The sequence below is a fragment of the Apteryx mantelli genome, chromosome 4 (assembly GCF_036417845.1).
Source record: "Apteryx mantelli isolate bAptMan1 chromosome 4, bAptMan1.hap1, whole genome shotgun sequence".
In the NCBI taxonomy this organism is placed as follows: Eukaryota; Metazoa; Chordata; class Aves; order Apterygiformes; family Apterygidae; genus Apteryx; species Apteryx mantelli.
Window position 1 is genome coordinate 35,820,231 of NC_089981.1, and position 21,126 is coordinate 35,841,356.

At 35.8% G+C, this 21,126-nt stretch overlaps 1 protein-coding gene across 2 annotated transcripts in view; it reads right to left on the reverse strand.

Moving 5' to 3' along the window:
* Positions 1-380: 380 nt before the first annotated feature.
* Positions 381-21,126, reverse strand: part of LUZP2 (leucine zipper protein 2) — a 215,419-nt gene continuing 194,673 nt past the window's right edge. The window contains exons 10-12 of one of the 2 annotated variants that reach the window (XM_067295534.1): positions 13,468-13,554; positions 1,715-1,792; positions 381-1,022 (exon numbers count right to left, since the gene is read on the reverse strand). In XM_067295534.1, coding sequence (XP_067151635.1) covers positions 918-1,022; positions 1,715-1,792; positions 13,468-13,554 — 270 coding nt within the window. In that variant the 3' untranslated portion in view covers positions 381-917. Of the gene's footprint in view, positions 1,026-1,714; positions 1,793-13,467; positions 13,555-21,126 lie in introns of both variants that reach the window. The other variant, XM_067295533.1, reaches the window with a different exon arrangement.

Consider the following 21,126-nt stretch of genomic DNA (forward strand, 5'->3'; position numbering starts at 1 on the left):
AATGACTCTGACATACACCCAAAGAAGAAAAGGCATTCTTTATTCCTTCTCCTCACCCATGAGAAAATGAAAAAATCCGAGGACTCATATAGCACACGCCAATGAAAATGCTAACCTGTATTGTAGTGACAAAACACCACCTGTAGTAGAAAAATGCATTTTTACCATTTAAAGTGTATTTATTCTACTGAGACCAGCACAACTATAAGTGATGGAACTGAATTTCCATCTGACCTGAGCTATAAAATTTTAACTGAGTTCCATCTGCAAATTTTTTTTTCTTGAATCCCGAAAGCCACAACTCTTCCCATCTCCATCCCTTTAACTCTGCACTTCTGCCAGCATTTCAGTGCTCAGAATTGGACTAGTAGTGATAGCAGTTAAAACAAACAAACAAACATCTTTTATTAAGTAAGCAGACTTGAAATGGTATTACTGAAATGTAAATATACACGGATCCTTACTGTTCCATTTTTACAGTTACTCTGATGAGTTGCACTGTATTCAACTATGCTTACAAAGGTTTTTAAATATCTTTTTCCATGTTAACTGCCTTTTATTCTTAACTTGATTTAAATCCTAATCTGCTGTAAAGGTACATGAAGTAGAATAGATGCAGAAGATGATACTTGAGAATGCAGTTGTTTACAAAACAAACTAATTCATAATATGCAATTACTGATCAGGGTAGAATTATATTACAAAAACTGGACTGTATTACAAAGCATTTCTTCAAACATCCATTTTGGATTATTGCTGAAAGACATAATTGGTCTATTCTAGACTATTTTACAAACATTCATAAAATAGTGAAAAAATGCATGCTTCAGAAACCTGGTACATTTCATGCCTCTGAACTAAAAAGGATATGAAGATGGGAGCAAGTAAAGAACATTTTTAATGTAGATTAGTAATGCTTAGAGTTTTTTTTCTTTTGTACTAACAGACTCTTCAAACTTTCTCTCATTTCTTTCAGGTGACTTTTTATCTTCAGGTTTAGTCCACGGAGGGCTGTGCAACTTCTGTTGAAGGTGAAAATAGTATCGGTGTAAGTATTGCATATGGATATGCACATATATAAGAAAACAGAAAAGTGTGTTAAAATTCCATAGGAACAGCGCACACAGAGCTGCATTTCCATGAAACAGATGCATCGGACTTAAACAACTGTAAGAACATGATATTCCTCAGCTGTGTATATGAAAGGATTCTGATCTCTACTAAAGAAAGTGTATGTAACAGTCTTTGACAATGCAAAAACATACAAGTCTGATAGTGCTTTATAATCACCTCTTTGGTGATTTTTGTCTTTTTCCTCTTGGTTCACCAAATGAAGAGCTCAGGTGTACAGTTTGCTAGACTTTTCCCATCTCTGACATGGTTCAGTGCAGTTTCATAGAATCACTGATATATAAGGGTTTTGGAAATCTCTTCCTTCTCCCCTTCCAAATGCTATCGAAATCACTTCATTAAATTAAAGCAGTTGACTACTAGGATACTCCAGTTCTTCCAACATTAAATAGTTTCCCAAATTGGTAATCAAGAGCCCTTTTGAACAGATCCAATGAAATCAGATACAGTAACAGTTTATACTGAATTGAATAAGCAGCTCTATTTCAAAAGTATTAGCTCAGAATTGGTAAATATACTTCAAGTAACTGCATGTTTTACAAGACCTTTTGTTAAAAACTTGAGAATTTCAGAAACAGAATACCTGAGAGCTTGTCTCTGTTTCTGCTGCCTTCAAATGAGATGTTGAATTATTGCGGTTCCCCAAACATGTCTTGCCAGCCTGCAAAATACAGGTGTCACACATAACTACCGAAAACAAGCCTGTTGTTTCCTAAAACAAGCATGATTTTCCTGAAACATTCACCATGTTTTCTTAGCCTAGTCTATGAGGTGGAATAAAAAAAAGTTCCAACAGCTAAGTGAATCCCACTCTGCCATCATTCACAGAGAATCTTCTGTGGCTGTAAAAAAACCAACAACTTAGCACTTGCGTAGATTTTTCCTCCATGTTTAAATCTCTTTACAAATAGTGTAGTTTATTCCCACAATGGTCCCATGGAACAGATAAACAACTAAAATCTTCTGTTATGGATGAATATTAACAGATATAAACTAGCATTAGCGTTCAGGACTTCTCTATTACTATTCTGTTGTCTAAATTTCTAGACCTCTTTTATATAATAAACACTGAGTATATTGAATGGGGAAGTCGGAGGACTCTCAAGGTACAGAAAGGCTTGTTAGATTCACCTCTGTCATTTTATTGCAGCAAGAATGTTGTTTTCCTTGCCAAAAACATTTTTAATATGAGGAAAAACAGAGCCAAACAGTATAAGTAAAATGCATTCCAGTGCTGGAACAACTAAATAGTGGATATTGAATCAAAGCAGCTTTGTGTTAGGAGCCTTAAGTAGCGATTTACCCAGCACTGAAATTTCTACTGAAATGGTACACAACAGGACTGGGATTAATGACACCGTATGTGAAGAAATTAAAATGTGAAATGTAGTAAAATATGGGTAATCTTTGATCATTGCTTTAAAATAATGTTCACACTGGAATTTTTCTACTTATTTCGAAATGAAAAGCTGATACTTTCAAATGAAGTGAAAATGAAAGGGGAAATAACATTTTTCAAGTTTTAAAGTTATCAAGACTCTTTCCAACATAACAGAAATTTTGCTTATTTTAAATTTTAACATAACACTTCCTCTGGAATGCTTCCTGTTTTGTATAAGCTCTTGAAAAATTTCAAAGGTAAGTCATGCATAGATAGAATATTTTTACACATTGTAGTCCAACTTATTGGTAAAAATAAGGCACAAAAATCATTAACATATAAACAGTCATAGCAATCTTAAACACAAATATGCACTTAGTAAGAAACTCCCAATAATATCCACTACCAAGTTTGCTGGCATTTCTGCAACTTTTTACAACATTTCAAAAATGTACAGTCAATAACATTGGTCTAGGATAGAATAAGCTATGTGTGCCATGTAGGGCAAAGGAATCACGAACAAAAACAAGAGAAAAAAATCTGTTTAAATGTTTTTTTTTCCCAAACTTTTTTCCTAGACAAGCATTCTTCAGAAGATAGAAATTAAGTCTAAATTCATCCAATAGACGCTTAAATCATAGCAGTATAAAAATTACCTCACCCAACAGAAAACATTGATAATAAACACCCTAACATACAAATCAAATGTCCAGAAATTGTATAAATATGCTTTGTACAAGTGACATTAGATTGGAGTTAATCAAAAGTAAGCGACTGACAAGAGGGAAGAAAATTCATTGATTTTGCGCTTGAGAAATTCTGACAGTCCCTTGCCTATAACAAAGTTGATCTATGAACAGGTGTGAATAAGAAAATGAAATGTGTTGTTAAGAAAACTACTACAAGAGGGGACCGCTGCCTCTCTACTGAAACCTTCGAGAAAGACCATGGTATTGCCAAGCAGTACTTAGGGCATTTTTAGTCATGTTTGAGCTAATAAAGTGAGCCTCTGAGATGATGCAATTGAAATGACTTATGGTGAATCCTTTTCTTTCTCCCCCATTACAAAAAACAGCTAATGAAAGCTGAATGAATATTACATAAGAGGGAATAATCAGTATAGTGTTGGTAAAATATATATATATATATAGATATAGATAAACCATCCACTCCTTTTCTTATGGAAAAAAAAGAAATATTAGTTTTAGGTTAATATTCTAGATAAAGATTTAGGAGTGAGATGACTGAGAGGAGAAATTTTTAATAAATTTTTAATATTTCAAAGCTTCAGGTCCTGGTAGAACTGGTATTTAATATATCTATTAATGAGCAAGGTAAAACAGTGTTTTCAGCTTAGTCATGTTTAGGGAAATTTTGAGAATTTCAGAGAGCTCTAAGTGAGCAGCTTGAAGGCAAAAGATGCAACAGATCAAAAAAGCAACAACATTTCAGGTTATTTAATGAAGAGGACAGAAGTAATACTAGTGAAATTTAACGTCAGTTTATAAATACACCAAAAAGTTTAGGTCACATCACAAAGAAAATACAGAGAGATAGGAATCAAGAAATACTAACTGAAATTAATAAAAATATGGGAAGGCAATCATTTAAGTGATATCGAAAAGAAATGCTTACCTTAGAGAAAATAAAAATATAACACTTAATAATAAAAACAATGCTTTATAAGTGATTAATCCTTTATAGTTCTTTTCATAGACCAGATATTGAGGGCCATCTGGTTAGGAAAACAGAAGTAAATGTCTGTACTATTTCATATTTTTTCGACTCACAGCTGTTATCCTTTCTAGCAACACATGAGACAGATCACTGTTGGGCAACAGACAGAAGACTGGGACATTTTTCTAAACAAAGCAGTCAACTCCTGTGTCTTTCTGCTGCTAAAACAACATTAATTATTGATTCCTTGTCACAATGAAATCTTTGATATTACTAACAAATAAATTACAGGTTGAACAACAGAGATGAACCTAAATACGTCCTCAATCAATAGCAGCACCAGAGCCAGAATTCTAACCAGTCGCTACGGATGTGCTGTATATATGTTCAGTTTCACAGTTGTTCTCAATTTTAAGTCAGTTCTGTTCCTAAGAGACAAGACAGATGGTTATAAGAGCATCTCCTATTATGAATTGTAACTGGATTAAAAACAAACAAACAAAAATCCCAGAAAATATAGGGGGTATGTGTGTGCATATTTGTGTATGTATGTATATACATACACACACATATACACATATGTGTCTATGTATATATATATATACACACATATAAATATACATGCATACATACACACACACACACCTTTTACTTTGGACAAAGACAAAACCAAACAATTTGGAAATATAAGACTAACACAGTAAAATGCCTTTCATAGGTGTGTGACATACAGACAGAAACAAATATCAAACTTTTTTTTTTTTCATAGCTTCTGCTATGCCAAGTGGTGGAAAGATTTTGTTGTTTGTTCTTCTGTGTGTCTGTCTCTCTTTTTCCTGTCATATTCACTCCCATGAGAGGTAACTCCATTTACAAAAATCTACAACGATAGCTTGACACAGTGGAAAGCAGCAAAATGCAGATATAAGTGCTTTTAGAAAAAAAAAGGCTTGAAACGTCTGTGTGGTTTTCCTATTTTATGAAGATGAGATTATAGAAATGGTTGCTGAAAGAGACTATTGGATTTTGCCAGGCTTTGATTCATGATTTTTGTCTCCCTTGGAGCCCTAGTATCTATGTTTTTCTCCCAACAGCAGGGACTCCAGCAGCACTTTTTGGAGATGGGAACCCTGGGGGCAGAGGGACCAGGAAGCTGCTGACTCAGCAAGTCTCTCTGCAGGGCTCTTGCATCCCTCCAGCACACACACACCCCTGCTAAGGCCAGGGAGCAGAGCGTGGTTCCTGCTTGCAGCCCAGCGCTCTTCGCTCCTTGCCCCTATTTGTGAGGGTAACATTTGAGTACAGGAGGAAATGCGATATAGTTGGACACTGCCCTCCTTGTATGCTTGCACAGACATACAGCCTGGACAAAAAGCAGCACCCCCCCCTTTCTCTCAGAGAAGACCGATGTTTTTCTTCCAATGAATACACAATTTTGGCAAGGATATTACTAGAAAAGCTAATAAAATGCCAAGACTGTGACAAAAGATCAAAACCATCCAAGTAGGAACACATTCAGAAGGTGTTTAAAAAAAAAAAAGTGAAGGTAGCAGGTTCCAGTCAAAGCCATCTCAACTCAGCCTCGGTACTTTAATGCAACCACTGACTTCTCTTGTACCATCATAACAAAGCAGGTTGTAATTTAAAACCCTGTCAAAAATGCTTCAACAGATGCTACCTTTTGAATGCCAACATAACACACAGTTTCACAACACAGACTGCCTCGCCAGCTGTGCTGTCAAAACGCTTTGCAACTGTGTGGAGTGGAGTGGGGGCATCGCAAAGTGGAGCAAAGAGTTTTGTCTCCCCTACATCTCCATGGGTCACAGCTAAGTTTTAAATCTCTGCTGGTCTCATGGAGCGGCAGGGAATGGGCGCTACTCTTCCATCACCATCTGAAGACTCTTTGCATGATTCTTTGACCCTTCGTATTTATCAGTGTTTTGCATTTATGAAACCAGGTCTTCCCAATAACAAAGCAGCTAACAATACTCTCAAATTCTAGCTTCATTACCCAAGTCTATTTTCTGCCATCAGCATTTAGAACATAACAGAGTTTACCCTTAACTATGTCCTGTGCTTTCTTACCCCTCCCTTTAAGGAGTCTGGCTGACTGTTGAGGAAGGGAGCGGAGCTGGTAGACTAAATAAGTCTCATTCAGAAGCACAATCCCTCTGTTCCCCATGTTAGCACACTACTACAGTTCCAAATATTTCACAAAATCCATGTGACATCCATGATGTTATTTTAAAACAAAATGCAAGCTAAATGCATTTTTAGACTAAATTCTCATTTTCTCTATATACTGCAAACTGATGTTTTAGAGATTCATTTATCTGCTTGATTCACTGGTCACAAAGAATGCGTACGTTACCATGGCAGAAAGGTTTTTTGGAGCATTTCATTGTTCACTTCATCCAGCTAAACTTAAGGCTTTAAGTGTGGCTCACATTTCAGCAGAAATGGAGAGGGATTCTGCTACAGATGTTTCCTTTAGTAACTAAAGGCTTCTCAGTCAAATACACTAGCTTCATCCATCCATCCATCCATCCATCCTAGCTTCACCAGCATGTGCTCAGATGAGCAACCTCCTCTTTCTAGATTCAGGAGATGAACCTTCAATACTTATAAGCTGGTATTTACCCAACTATACTGTTATTAACTAAATGACAACTAATCCTTGAAAAGGTTTTATGAATCTAACAAGACAGAAAGATACATTTCTCTGAAGCTTTTTTTTTCTTCCCTAATATTACCTTATTATAATAAAAATTATAATAATTTAATGTGCTGTATCTAACCATTAATGACTGATTCCAGAATTTCACCCCCAAAATGAATTACTTTAACTGAGTAGCCTGTATATTTTATTTATGGAAGCATTCTTTGCCTTGCCATTAGTATGCTACACTCTTATTGATTTTTCAAGTACGTCTGCCACACTTTTTGTAATTTATAGGCTTATTTATAACACAACATTTTATTCATTAAACTACATATGCTGCATTTTGAACATAAGGCATCAAGCATGACCAAATGCTTGAACACTCAGTTTTAAAAGCTTTAATACACAGCAGCGAGAATTCTGAGTAGTGAGAGCTAAACCTTTCCCAAGGAAAAGGCTTCAGGAAAAAGAAATTGTGGAAGCCTTTATTCAAGTCTGTTTGCTAGCTGACCATGCCATTTCATTGTTTTTACTGTTATTCACTCTCTTCTAATTGTGCATTTTCTTCTTAACATCTCCTTAAAATTGAGCCTTGCCAACAATTGCAATTTTTATGACTGTGTTTTTAATCTAAACAAAACAGAAGGCTTACTATGATTTTATTCTACATAGTAGAGAAATACTTGAGCAGACTGAATTTAGTGGTGTTGGAGGCTCATGTTACTTGCTCTATTTAAACTTTAAGAAATGTATTAATGATTTATTTATTTGTGTTTGTAAAATAAAGTTGTCATACTGCAGTGCAATTTGCCTTAAGCAATACATTTTGTATGTACAACAGGATTCAAAATATCTGGAACAGTTAAGTGAGATATTTAATGAGACAGGATAATTGAGGCATGGCATATGCCTTAAAATACTATTCCATCTTGAGCAGTTTAGTATGCAGTTTGATTAGCAAAGTACCTTTATATGAAATCCTGGTTATGAAATATGCAGCTTGATCAGTACAGCATGCAAAATTTCATAAGCTATGGTGTTCAGTTCACCTAGTGAATTATACAGGCGAGCTGCAGCAGTTCACAGCCGGGTGTGTAAATTATAAAGGTGGATCACCCAAGTGTGCATCTTCATTTAAAGAGAATCTTCAAAAAGCCAGTTAAAATTCAGCACTCCCTTGGCTATTAAACTATGCAGCTTGATCCGCAAACTGCTGAACAATGTAACTGTACTGGTATTCCACTGTGTCAACACACTTAATAAGAAAATAATGTTGTGTTGCTCAAATAATCATGCAACTTATCACAAGTGGACAGGAAGTCAAGAAGCTTAAATAAGTGAGAATATATTGAACCGTTACAGTAATAAAGTATTTCCTTGACTGCCAAAGTGCATCACTGACATGCGTTGCCCTTCAGACTTAGGGAAGGCTACTGCAGGTTCCCGTGCAGTGTTCCCGCGCACCACTGCGAGCGCTCAAGGGGATGTGCAGGATACATTTACAGAGCACAACGCAGCAGAAAGGACTGAGCTAGTTTCGATAATACTAATTCAAACATAGGAGCAAAGATCCTATATTTGGCACCAATCCAAAGGCATGATCAGCTGAACTGAGAAACTAGATATCTTGGTGCAAGTGGTACTCCCCACTGTATCAATCCTGCTTCCATAAATCAGTATCACCAGCTCTACAACACAGGAGCTGCAGTACGGGCGAAAACAGCCTGGTGATTTGCTCAATAATGATGGCATTGATTAGCTTAAACCAGCATAACTCACAGAAGAGAAAGAGGATTTCATAATATTGAAGTTTGACTATGCTTAGATGAGATATCTCTTTGGAACCAGACTCAGAGCAGCTTGCATTTCCAGATTTTTCTGTATTTTTTTGTGTTATCAGTTCAAATGATCTCAAACCTTTAAAAGACAAGCTTCACTAAAACTTTCAAATCTCAACTAATTAAAAGTGAAAGAACTTAAATAATTTACATTTAAAATTGGAAAGGGGCACATTTCACCAAAAAAATTACAAACTATCAAATGTCGCAATAAGCTTGATGTTTGAATTTTTATTAAACTCTAATCTGTCAATAATCATGTATGCCTGATGGTCTGCAAATATATGCTGCTATTTTATTATAAAGAGTGTTAAGTTTTACTAATTGCTATGACTAATGTTACTACTACTTCTATCCCAGACTGACTGAAAATTTCAGGATGATGGTATTTTAGCTCTTTAATACATGAAATACACAGTTCTTTGCCACATTTTTTTCTTCCTATGCTGAATGGATATTTTCAAATTTCTTATGCTTCATTTTTTTTGAGACTATTATGCAGTTTCCAATTTCTGAAGTGAGCTGTTGCCAAACAGATAATTTGGAAGAGAGAATTTTGCACTAGCTTATAATGTTCAGCTTCAATAAAGTCAGTAGTACTGCATGCAGTTATACCCACTGTTGAATATGACTTGATATTTTATTCTCTCATTTTTTTCCTGTCACAATAATTTCCATACTTCCATGAAACACTCCCTTAATAGTTCATTTATACAGCATTTACAACATGTTCCTTTAAAATGTACACAAACTATATCCATATCCAGATTAAACTGGCTTTCAAAATCATAATTCAATTTTTTTAAAAATACAGCATAAGCATGGTAATATACAGGATAGATGTTCTTCTCTTAAAACACTATTCTGCAGTGTAAATAACATTATGAGCCAGGTTAGGTCTACAGTTTATTCAAGGACAGATTTTATCAGATCTACTCATGAATGCATAATAGATCTATATTATAATTTCATATGACCCTCACTGTTTATTAAGATACAGTGCATGATGCATGCCAAGTGTGCATATGTATTTTCATACCTGCAGTTTTTCATACCTCTCTCTTACTGTAGAGCATAGTGTACCGAGTGGATGGTACAACTAAATGAATTTAACTCCCTATGACCTTCATAGTCTTCATTCAGGGAACAGAATTACCGAATTAATTTTAAGAATTTTATCATGTTGAAATTTTGTTACAGTAATGATTTCTTTTTTCTCTCATTACTCCCTTGGGAAAGCGCGAGTACAATGGGATCAAAGCTCTGCAATTGAAACTCAGAGAAAAATGAAGCTAAATGGTGTGGTTGCTTAGGAACATGTGTTTGCTTTGGTCCAATACTCTCTGTCCTTTGTCACTGAATGATTAATGAATATGCAGTGTTTGTTTACTGCAGGAAATTAAGGCAGTAAATAAAAGCACTATCACTTTTATTTATCAGAAAAGACTCTGCAAGGACAAAGAGCAAGAAATCTAAGATTAGAGCAGAAAACAAAGAATCATTCTATAAATTTTCTGATGTTTTAACACTACCAAATAGATGGTTTTAAATGATGTGTTACGTACATAAGGATTATTTGATATGAAAAAAGACAAAGTACATTCTTGGGTAATTGTAGCTGGCTTTTGCAAGGGAGAAGGGAAATGATATATTGATAAGACCTCAGATTTCTGCACAGGGACTTTCAGGAGCCATTCATAAGGAAAAGGTCTCTGGACAGACTAAGAAAAATACTATTGATGAGATTCCTCCAGTAAAAATAATTCTCAAGAGTAACAGAACCTTTTAAAAGACAACTGAAGTTAAGATATTATGGTTTTATTTTTATGGGCAAATTTCAGATGATTTGAGCAACCAGAATTTTGAATTACAGGATGTCCTACCTACTTATGGCTACAAGTCCCAAGTCAAATATTGTGACAGCAAAGGCGCCAGAAGCATCTAATTTCCAAATGAGTTCATTTAACTTGGCCTGCCTGTATCCCATTTGTAAATAAAATTTCATTTGTCTACATGCCAATATAAACTACATTAATTAGTATGAACATACATAAAACTATAAAGAAAAGTTGCAACAGGATTAGCAGATTAGAGACAGTTAGAGATGGTTAGTCACATAGACCAAAAATATCGGTTGATACAAACAACTAGCCATTTACGTTATTTCTGTTTTGCCTTAAAATCTGAAGTGTTGTACGTTCTTCTGTAGTAGATGAACATTACTACACTAAATCTCTCAAGTCATAGATCACAATTATTTTTATCAGAGACACAAATAGAGAATCTTTGCAGAGCTCAGAGAGTGTTGCTGAAAAACTATGTTTTTAAGCGTCTTAATTTTAAGCATATTCTTTTTTTTTCTTGTCCTCAACTTTTTTTTTTTTTTTTTAAGACAAATGACACATGAGAAAGCGTTCTTGACTACCACCAGCCATACTTTTCTCATCAGGATCTTAGCAGCTGTAAAAACCTCTGTTAAAAGACCCCCCCCTCCCAAAACCCATACACACACACACAGAGGATAAAAATATGACAAAAGCACTAATATATTCCCAAGTTTGGAATTTTCTCAAAGTGGTAGCGCTCACAGGTGCAAATCACAGCTTTGTACTATGGAAATAATATACTCCTCTAGGAAAAGAAACTGCATCTAGTTCTATAAGGACTTGAAATGATATCTTTGAAATAATCATGAATCAGCTATGATTCACTGAAAAAAAGGGACATTTTTAGTTCCCTTTTCAAAAATATTTAATTTGAATTCCTCCTTGTCTCTAGAACATATATATTTTATGACATAAGATACAAGAATAATGATAAAAGGTGGGAAGTGGTTGTTATCCCAATGTCAGATCATCACCTGTACTATTGGTGCATCCCACACGGTGCCTAGGAAGAGCTCAGAGCAAATGAAGACCCCCTGGCAGCCCACACGCTGAATGCTCTCCTGGTGCAGAACCTATCACATATTCCACCAATCTTAAAAATATCGTGACCATCAGGAAGGTCTTAATCTAGATGAATATACTGAGTAAAGATAACAACAGGACTGTAAACACAGGTAAGTTCTCCAGAGGGGAGCGTTTGCTCAGTTGAGCTGAAGGGCAGCTTGAACCGCATTGAGAATGACAGTGCATGTAAGAGAAAGAAGGAAAGCTTCATCTTAAACAACAGCAAGGAAAATTGCTCAGCTCTGTGAGCAACCTGCAGGACAAAAAGTGGTCAAGGCTAGGTCAGTTGTGAAAAACTTATTTTAGTGCTTTGGTTCTCTTTTAAAATTTTGCTCCCATTTCTTTAATCAGGAACCAGGTTTACTAGAAAACTTCCAGTTTTCATATTATAGGTTTAGTCTGGTATTTAAATTGAAATCAAATGATTCTGACAAATTGGGATGTTTTAACTTTCCTGTGACAGCAGCCTTTCACTGGTAGAGTAAAAGTTCCGTTTAATGTTAAAGAGGATATATCTTCCTGTATTTATAACTTTTAATTACACTGGAGATTCTATTTCTATTAGGCATAAATATCACCCTGTTTACAGCTTCCTCACATCAAGGTGTTGCTTTTATATCTTATTCTTTCCTCTCCTTCTGCTATTTTTATTAATAAGAACTGAAGCTTCCTTCATCTTTAGACATTAAGAAAGGTGCGATGGCAAATTATGCACTCTTCTGGACAGATAATTTCTCTTTGTCTCTTCCCCCTTCTAGAGGACGTGGCAGGAAGTCATTTATAATGTTCTTAATAAACGGATAATATATATGGCTTTTTACAATTTGTTAGGTATTACAAACAACAATTTGTACAATTTGTTAGGTATACTTACCTAGACCAGTTTCCCAAACTGTTCCTTACAAGTGCTCTCCATTGCTGTGATCGCTACCAGCAAGCTGCCCAGTTACCTCCAAGTCAGTCAGTCTGTTACACTTGGAGGAAGCTAACATGTTCAGCATCTCTTTCAAGAGCCACTGTGACTGTGTCCTGTTTTCTCCTGCTGTCTTCTATATTTCACCTGCAGACTTGCTAAACACTATATTTTTGGACTACCCAGCAGAAAGTACACTCTCTGAGCAAGTTTTCTCTCTCACATGCTTTCTGGTTTTTTCTGTCATTTTTTCTGTTTTATTTGCATTGTTATAATCCCAGCCACAATAAATGCATTTGGGATTTATGTTAACAGCTCCCATCACGCTGCCTGAATGAGAGTTTTGCCTCAGTAAAAGAGGCAGATTTAGCTGTCAGACGTGTCATAAGAAGAACGAAGCTTGTAGCAGTCCTCGCCTGGCAGAGGACAAGATTACCTACTTACACTGTTACACTGTCACCTGTTACTGCTCAAGCTAAACATCTCCCCACAGGCTTTGTTTTATCAAATGAAGCATCTGTGACAGCTGTGCCTGCATCTCAATGACCATGCTATGTAAACAGCGGTCTGCATCGCCCGGTGACCCAGCAGCTCTTCAACCCAGCCGTGCGAGTACGAGTAGCTCTTGAAATGGTTAAACATCAAATGACACCTTTTCTACCATCTTCTTCCCCGCAAAAGCTCTTCAAGTCCTATTAGATAGTCTGTAAAAGAAACCCAGCGAGCACACCTGCATAAATTGACAGCCAAGAGCATTTGCTCCTCAGCACTTTAATGTAGAATATAGCTGGCTTATAAAATATATGTACCAGTTTGATTAGGAAAAGTAAATCACATTGGTAACTGTCTAAGGCTTTCATATTTTCATGCAGTCTATATTAAAACCTGATTTGTAAGTGGGCTAAACTTACGTCTTGAGAATCACACTCCTGGATGCTCTGATTTTCCTTCTTTCTTGAGGTAATGCGAAGACTCTCTTTGTCTGCTGAGACACTTGGCTGGGCACAGGAAATAAAAAAGAAAATGAAACATACAGTGAATATAGACAAAAGCTTTAAACAGGTCACATTTGAAAAATCAGGATAACACAAAAACAAGAGGTCAGATACTGCAAACAATTACTTTATGCATCCCATTTTCAGCTAGTTTTATAAAGGAAATTATTTAAATATATTTTTCATTAAAGCACTTCCTTGCAAAGGATAACTTGTGTATAAATCAATAATCAAGATTTTTTTATTGGAAAACTGACTGCACAAAATTGACTCAATGGTATATTGCATTTTGTGCATTAGTAAGCAAGAGCATAATGCAATGAAAGTTTAATTACGTCTTCTTTTGTCCAAACATTTGCATAGGCATAAAGGAGAAATAAGAATTTTCAAAACTCGTTTCTCTGGTGCTTTTGAATACTGGGCCAGATTTAGCCCCAGAATTTAAGCAGTTCATAAACTGCTTTAGCTTATTTCAGCTGTCTACAATCTCGCCCTGCTGGGACGCCATGTCACTGTGAGTTGGCAAAATGTGTTCTATTTCATGCCTTTTATTTACTTCCTCAAAGCCAAAATGGGCTTCTATATGGGGTAGTTACTCTATAACCAAGGCTATCACTTTATATAAGCAGTGAATTTTCTCCCTCTGACATTTTAGGCATGTTTTCCCATATTTCTTGCCACTTCAAAGATTCAAAGGGACATGAACAAAGAGAATCTGCACTGCTCGCTTTATATGGAACTTGCACTAGATTTATACCACAGTAGTTTTGAATTTACCTTGATGTTTTCACAGTCCTGCAGCCTTAAGTGCTAAAGTATGGCATAACATGACAGAATTATTTTAAGAAGAAATGCCTTGTAAAAATCTTAAAAATGTATCACTCTAATTAACTGGATATTCTGATGTGTATACCATTGCTTGGGCATAACAACTGTACATTTTGCTGAAACATAAAATGATAAATAGAATCCTGGATGCACCATAATTTGACGATAGTCATGAGATGATCATTATCCCCACCCTGCTTTCCTTAGCCATGCAGAATTATTTCTTTAGAAAGTATTCATCTCAGCCATCATGACATACCCACACAAAACTTCCTTTGTTCCTTCATAAGAGATTTAAGGTCTAAATCAAAGTCAACTGAAATTCATGGAAAGAATGTGAATGATTTATCTGAGATTTAATCAGATTCTTAAGTGTTTCCACTTTTGTTTAAAAAACAAACAGACAAACAAAAAAGCCTTAATGAATCATCTTTGCAGAAAACTGTGCTTGAGTATATCCCCAGAAAATAATCTCTTAACAAAAAGACACAGTACTGATGAGCCTTTTTTTATTGTTGTTATAAATTTCACATCATGAAAAGTTTGTAGCTATCCTTAGTGATGTGACTTCCATCAAATTGTCTGCAAAACATCTTGAAACTTTAATTGTGGGGGGAGACAGGGAAGGAATCAAAACAATCTCTCTTCAAAGAAGAGTTAGAACTTCAGACACTGGTTTTGCAAGCCTGAACCATATTTTCTCATATCATTTATAGTCCTGCACTGAATTACTAAAGAATACAAGTTTTCAAAACCATTGGAAAACAGGAGAGAAAAACCTTGTAGGTTACCGTGTGCAACATAGTCTCTTTGTTTAACAGCTCTTCGGTGAGGAATCTTTAGTTTTATAGAGCAACTCACTACTAGAAAAAATATCCAGGACATGAACAGATGGATGGATAGAAAAAAATTATTCTGTGGAATAACAAACATCATTTCATACACAGTCTTTAAGCTGCATTACGTGATTTGCCTGTTTGGACTGTGAGAATGATATTACAGTTTTGCAAACTTAAATTTCTATTTCTTATTCCTTTTGAATAAGACGCATCATATGTGCAGTGAATGATAGAGCATGGATTCACCTGATTTCTTGACTACATGAACCAGTAAATCCACATGGGAGACCAGGAAGGCCAACCAGCTTGAACCTTTATTAACTCAGTCTTGCATCCAAGAGGAAAATAAATATCTCTGTATAGTGCCTCTAGGTCCAGAATTTGTATTCTGCTCAAGAGTGTACATTGACAGATTATACATACATCATAGATACCACATTTCTCAATATATTGTACAGATTTTTACTCAATGAAGAGAAGACCTAGATATTTTGGTGAGGCTAGCTTTATGGAAATACTTTCCCAGTGTAGTGTTTTCATGAGCAGTAGAAGCCTTACAGCACCTCCTATTCCTAGGAAAATGGAAAATAGGAAAAATTTTCTACTCTCATCCTTTTTAATATTCAAAATATTCAAGTGCAATATTTTATAGTAGAAATCTTCCTCTTCATTCGCCACCAAAACAAAATAGAACATTTTTCTAGGTGCCTCAGTTTTCATGTAATTGCCTTAACCAATAGAATCAGTGTCTGTAACAAAACAGCTTCTCCAAAACAGCTCGTCACGGCCACACTGCTCAGGTGCTGGCCAAGCCGTGCAGGCTCCAGAGACAGGTCTGCTTCACTTGGCGTCTCACTGACACAGTGCAGAACCTGAGCTACCGCACAACCATCACCTCCAATTACTTCTCATGTTGTTACCCTAAGCTCTCATTTATCTGCAGGTCTTGAGTTCCAGATTAAAATTACATCATATTTCTTGCAGGGTCCAAAGAAGGACACCAGAACCAGTAAGACGGAAAGCAAGAAGGACGAGAAGGAAAGAAAGAAGGGCAAGAAGAGTCCTTACCAAGCTGGGGCTCATTCCCATTGGTTTGAGTTCTGCCCTTGTGGCCAGAAATCTCTTGCATCTTTATATAGATACTTTTAATCTATCACATTTTTGTCACTAAAACTGACTTCTTACACACAAAAAGAAAAAAATCAACATAAAAATTAATATTTTTGAATGCCTTTCTACCTGCTGATGATGTGGAAGTCTTTGAGGTAGGCTTTGCAAAGAAGATTCTTTCTGCTATTAAAAATAATCTCTCCTAATAAAAAATGAATATCAATTCATTTTCTGCAATGAAATGAATTCATTGTCTGAATGAAGCCTATTTAGTAGATTGACAGTTTACCTAATAAAAATTAGGTAAACTGAGTATTCTGGAGTGAAATAGTTTGGAAACAGTTTCTGAATTCCTTTCCAATTTGCTTAAACCTTTCCAAACTCTCCTCAAAGCTTTTCAATCCAGGATTTCACATCTGAATTTTTTTCCAAGGATCAGCAACCCTTTTTTCTTTTTCTTTTAAATAATTTGGAAATTACAGCGATTTCCCGGTGAGGTCTTTCAAGCTTGACTAAAAACCAAGCTTTGAATTTCAGACATTTGAAATAAGCAGGATTGTTTACAACCCATTTAACATATACGCTTCTGATGAAACTAGAATCCATTTGTGTGTGCATTGCTTGCAGCAAAAATTCCAGCATACTTATGACAGAAAAGCAAACCAAACTCATTATTTCTTTGAGTTCTCTTTCAGTTTGTACTTGAATAAATGACAGAGCCCAATTCCACTTCATGTCTTTAAAATTCCCTTTGCTTATATTTTATATATTTTTCTTTTCAAGTATTTTAGAAATTTTCTTGTCAAAGCATGCATTGTTACTGTAATATCCTCCTGTCATTGCTGAAGATGACTACATAGTTGGGTCAACTGAATTCCACCTTTTGTAATATCTTTTGACTTTGATACGTAGTTCAATTCTTTCCTATCTCAGAGATAATCTTATCAGATCTTTCTTCTTTTCACACAGTGTTTTGGCATGATTGCACAGCTCTTTCTCTAGTCATCTCATGTGGGATGCCAGAGTGCTTTTGACAGGACTGCTTGCCAGATGACTTGCCAACACAAATATGGGTTCCATCAACACATTTATTTCCTACCACTCACACCATTACAGATTTCTCTTTCCTGTGTTGAGGGTTTCTAGCAATATTTAATTTCCATGTTAAGAAAAATACTTAAATCAAGGATAGTCATATAGATCTAATAAGAAGATTGCACTGCATTTTGAATGTAAGCAAGCAAACTGAGCAATTTCTGGCAGAGTGCAAGTAACTACATGATACCTAATAATAATAATAATAATAATAATAATAATAAATCAATTATATGAAAACCAAGATGACTTCTGTCCAGACATGGGTAATGCCCTGATACGCACATTCATAAGCTATTTTGGTAAACTTTAACTGAAATTATTGGAGTTGGTCCAGGAACACTTCTTTTTGCTACTGAAGGCTTCACTGGCCCAATCTACAAATATGTGAAAACTACCTACAGCAATGACTTGACAGCCTGTCAGTGTGCCTGCTCAGTGTCTGGCTGTACTTCATGGCATCCATCTGGCAAGTGGAGGCCAGTCTCAGAGACACTCCTGGGGCGGGAGGTGTTTCTCTTCACTTCCCTCCTATGAGGTTACTGAACAGGCAGATGGTCTGTAAAAGGACTACAAATATGAAACAGCCACAGCCTGAGTTGTCCCTGCTTTGAAGAGCTCTTTGTACACTCAAAAAGGATGTAATTCTTCTGGGAGATGTCTTATTCCTTTGGAATGGAAATGGTTCATTGCCATATCTAGGAAATTCAAAATTGCTCAAGGATTTGTAGCGCTTGCTGTGAAAAAACTAGAGCTGTTCTGTATGTAGCAGGTGGATGAAGCTGTCAAAGCCTTTCTGGGCAAGGTGCATAGCAGAAGAGCCAGAAGTATCTTCTTTCCAAAATCAGTTCTGTCTGACTGCTCCTGGAAACCTGGGACTTTGTCTGCATACCACACACACAACACAGGCCAGCTGCCACATGATGCTTCACACATCCAACTCATTTGGTTAAAGAAAAAGGTATCTATTGTATCATCTCTTCCTTCCCCCACCTTTTTTGAATAGCATCATTTACAATTGCACAAGTTCACAATTGTTTTCTGGACTGCATGATTGACTTTTGACTTCTAACCTAGCACTACAAATTTTAGATGTTTTGAAGTAATTGAATACCTATTAAATACTTGGAAATAAATACCAAAGACTTTCCATAACAGAAATCACAGTATGAACACCTACATATAATATAAACCAAGCCATTGTATCACAGTGCTTTATATCATGACTTAAAAATCTTCCACAGTTTAATCTGCACACAGAAATAATTGAGAAATCCAATTCTAGTAATGATAGACCACTATGTATACTTCTATGACTGCAATGGTCAGTGTGTGTGTGCATGTGTGTGTGTGCATGCGCAGTAGATGTAATTAGAGTTTATCTATTGTATAGCCAATATTATTCAATATAGAGTGGGAAGGACAAAGCTTAGTTTTTATCTCTATTTAATTCACATCTCCAAAGTTAAATTACATTCATATAGGGCATTGCATTTTAAAGGACTAAAAATAATATTATGTACCAAATCTTTAAGCCCCTACATACTGTTTCTTTAAGCAAACGAATTGCCCTGAATTTTTCCATTTGCACTACATTCAAACACCTTTGCAGCGGAAAATAGCAGCTTATTGGTATACATTATGTAATCAGCTTTTTCGTTTTCTTAAAAAAATATACATATACACACATACACCTCACTCCCATTAAAACTGAAAATTGTTAGAACACCTTTAACCTGTATACCAAACGACTGCATTTTATTTTCTTCACATACCACATGCATTTGTGTTGGTTGTAATGGAATTCCTCTGAGATAAACATTAATGATAAGCAACCATCAACTTTCAAATGGCTGAACACACCCATCAGAGAGAAATGATCTGTGCTTTCAAATAGATTATTTGGGGATGATATACATCATATTTAGACATCAATTTCCTGAATTATCCTTTCTCCCTAGTATTTTTCATTACAAAGCTTTAAAAGTATAACTTAGAGAGTAAAATATGAGATCACTTTCCATACAAATCTGGGTCTAATCTTTCAAAACATCTTTTCATAACATTACCATGAGTGCACAGTTTTCCCTTCACACATGCACCCACCTCCCAGTGACTTATAATGGAACGTTACTGGTTTTACCTTTTCTTTGTTAATTTTTCTGAGTTCTTTCCTCTCTAAAAAACTACTGTAGAAGAAAAAAACATTATTTGGAAAAGGTCTCGCTGTCAAGAGCCAGGGAAGACACCTTTCCAACACTGACTGTAGTATTTCCCACTACACCACTCTTCCAGATAAAATGCGTCTCCCTGGCAAAATCAGTTACTAACCACCTAAACCCAGCAGATTCAAATCTCTAACAGGAATATCCTTTCCCAGTGAGAGCCAGGAGAGTCTCCCTCAACACCAGAGACCAGGATATCCCCCTGTCAGAGGGCAGAGCTAAGCACCCTCTCTAGGCAAGCTCAGTGCTACGTGTAGCGAACTCTAAGTTTCTTACGCTGAAAATATGAAAGAGGCTCAGAAGGTGAAAACAATAATCAAGACTACTCTAATCTTTGAATAAGAGAAAAGGGAGATTAGATTATCTTCCTCTGGGAATATGCAAAACACATTTACGTTTACAGCATACACTTAAGGGGTGAAACTCCATTATCTACACACAGGCATCTAGTATTTATGTTGACACCCAAATGTCTCCAAAACAGCTGTAAGGGGCTGGTAAAAATGAGACGACCTATGGGAGAGCAGTACCCTTCTAGAGGAGCAGCAGGAGAGCTATTCTAGGGCACCTAAACTGGCATGAGAGGCTTATTTTAAGTAACTCCCAAAACACCTAGCTCTGCCTAAGCAAAAAAAGCCCCATCTGTTCATCATAGTGCTGTGAATTCTGTTATTTTTTCCTTACCAATACAGTCGATTTTTGAGAGCTTTGCACATTTCAGGTAATTTTAAATAGGTATTTTCTAGTAGAACCTTAACCCAGCATTTTCAGTTGCCTAACTTCCTTGTAACAACTTCAGTTTCTTAATTATATCTCTATGTAGTCAGAAAAAGAAAGCCCCTCATGACAATGCATGCAATCAGCTTTTTCAGGATTAATAAGAAGGGCTCTGTGATGATTCACTGTACCTCAGTTTTCAACACAGAGTCAAAATGATGTATGTATGTATACTTAACTGCAAAATGGGACTCATTTTTCATTTGAGAAGATTAAGCAAAAACAAACAACCCCTCCCCTGGACAAGTAAGATTAAACAAGAAAAGGAGCTAAATACCAAGTTAACAGAAAACCAAATTTAGAAATACTGTTCCTAGCACTGACCTTGCAAAATCCTTAAATAATAATGTTTATCAAGCTGAGGACAACTAAAATCACCTTGTCATACAGCAAACACGCATATGTTTTATAAAACATCCGAGACAATAAAAAACTCTGAAATTATTTGAGCCAGCTGTTAGAAAGGCTGTTCAGGGAAATTAAGCACTAAAGAGAATCCCGAATATGAGATAGCTTTGGAACTTAGCTTGGCTAAATAGTCACAATCCAAATTCTATTTTAATTGATAATGACCCTCATAAAGGAGTCTAAATAGTGTTGAATGTATATACACACCCACATGTGGTTTATATAATATAAAATATATAGCATAAAATAAAAACTTAATGTATCTAATGAATATATATAATATATAATATATA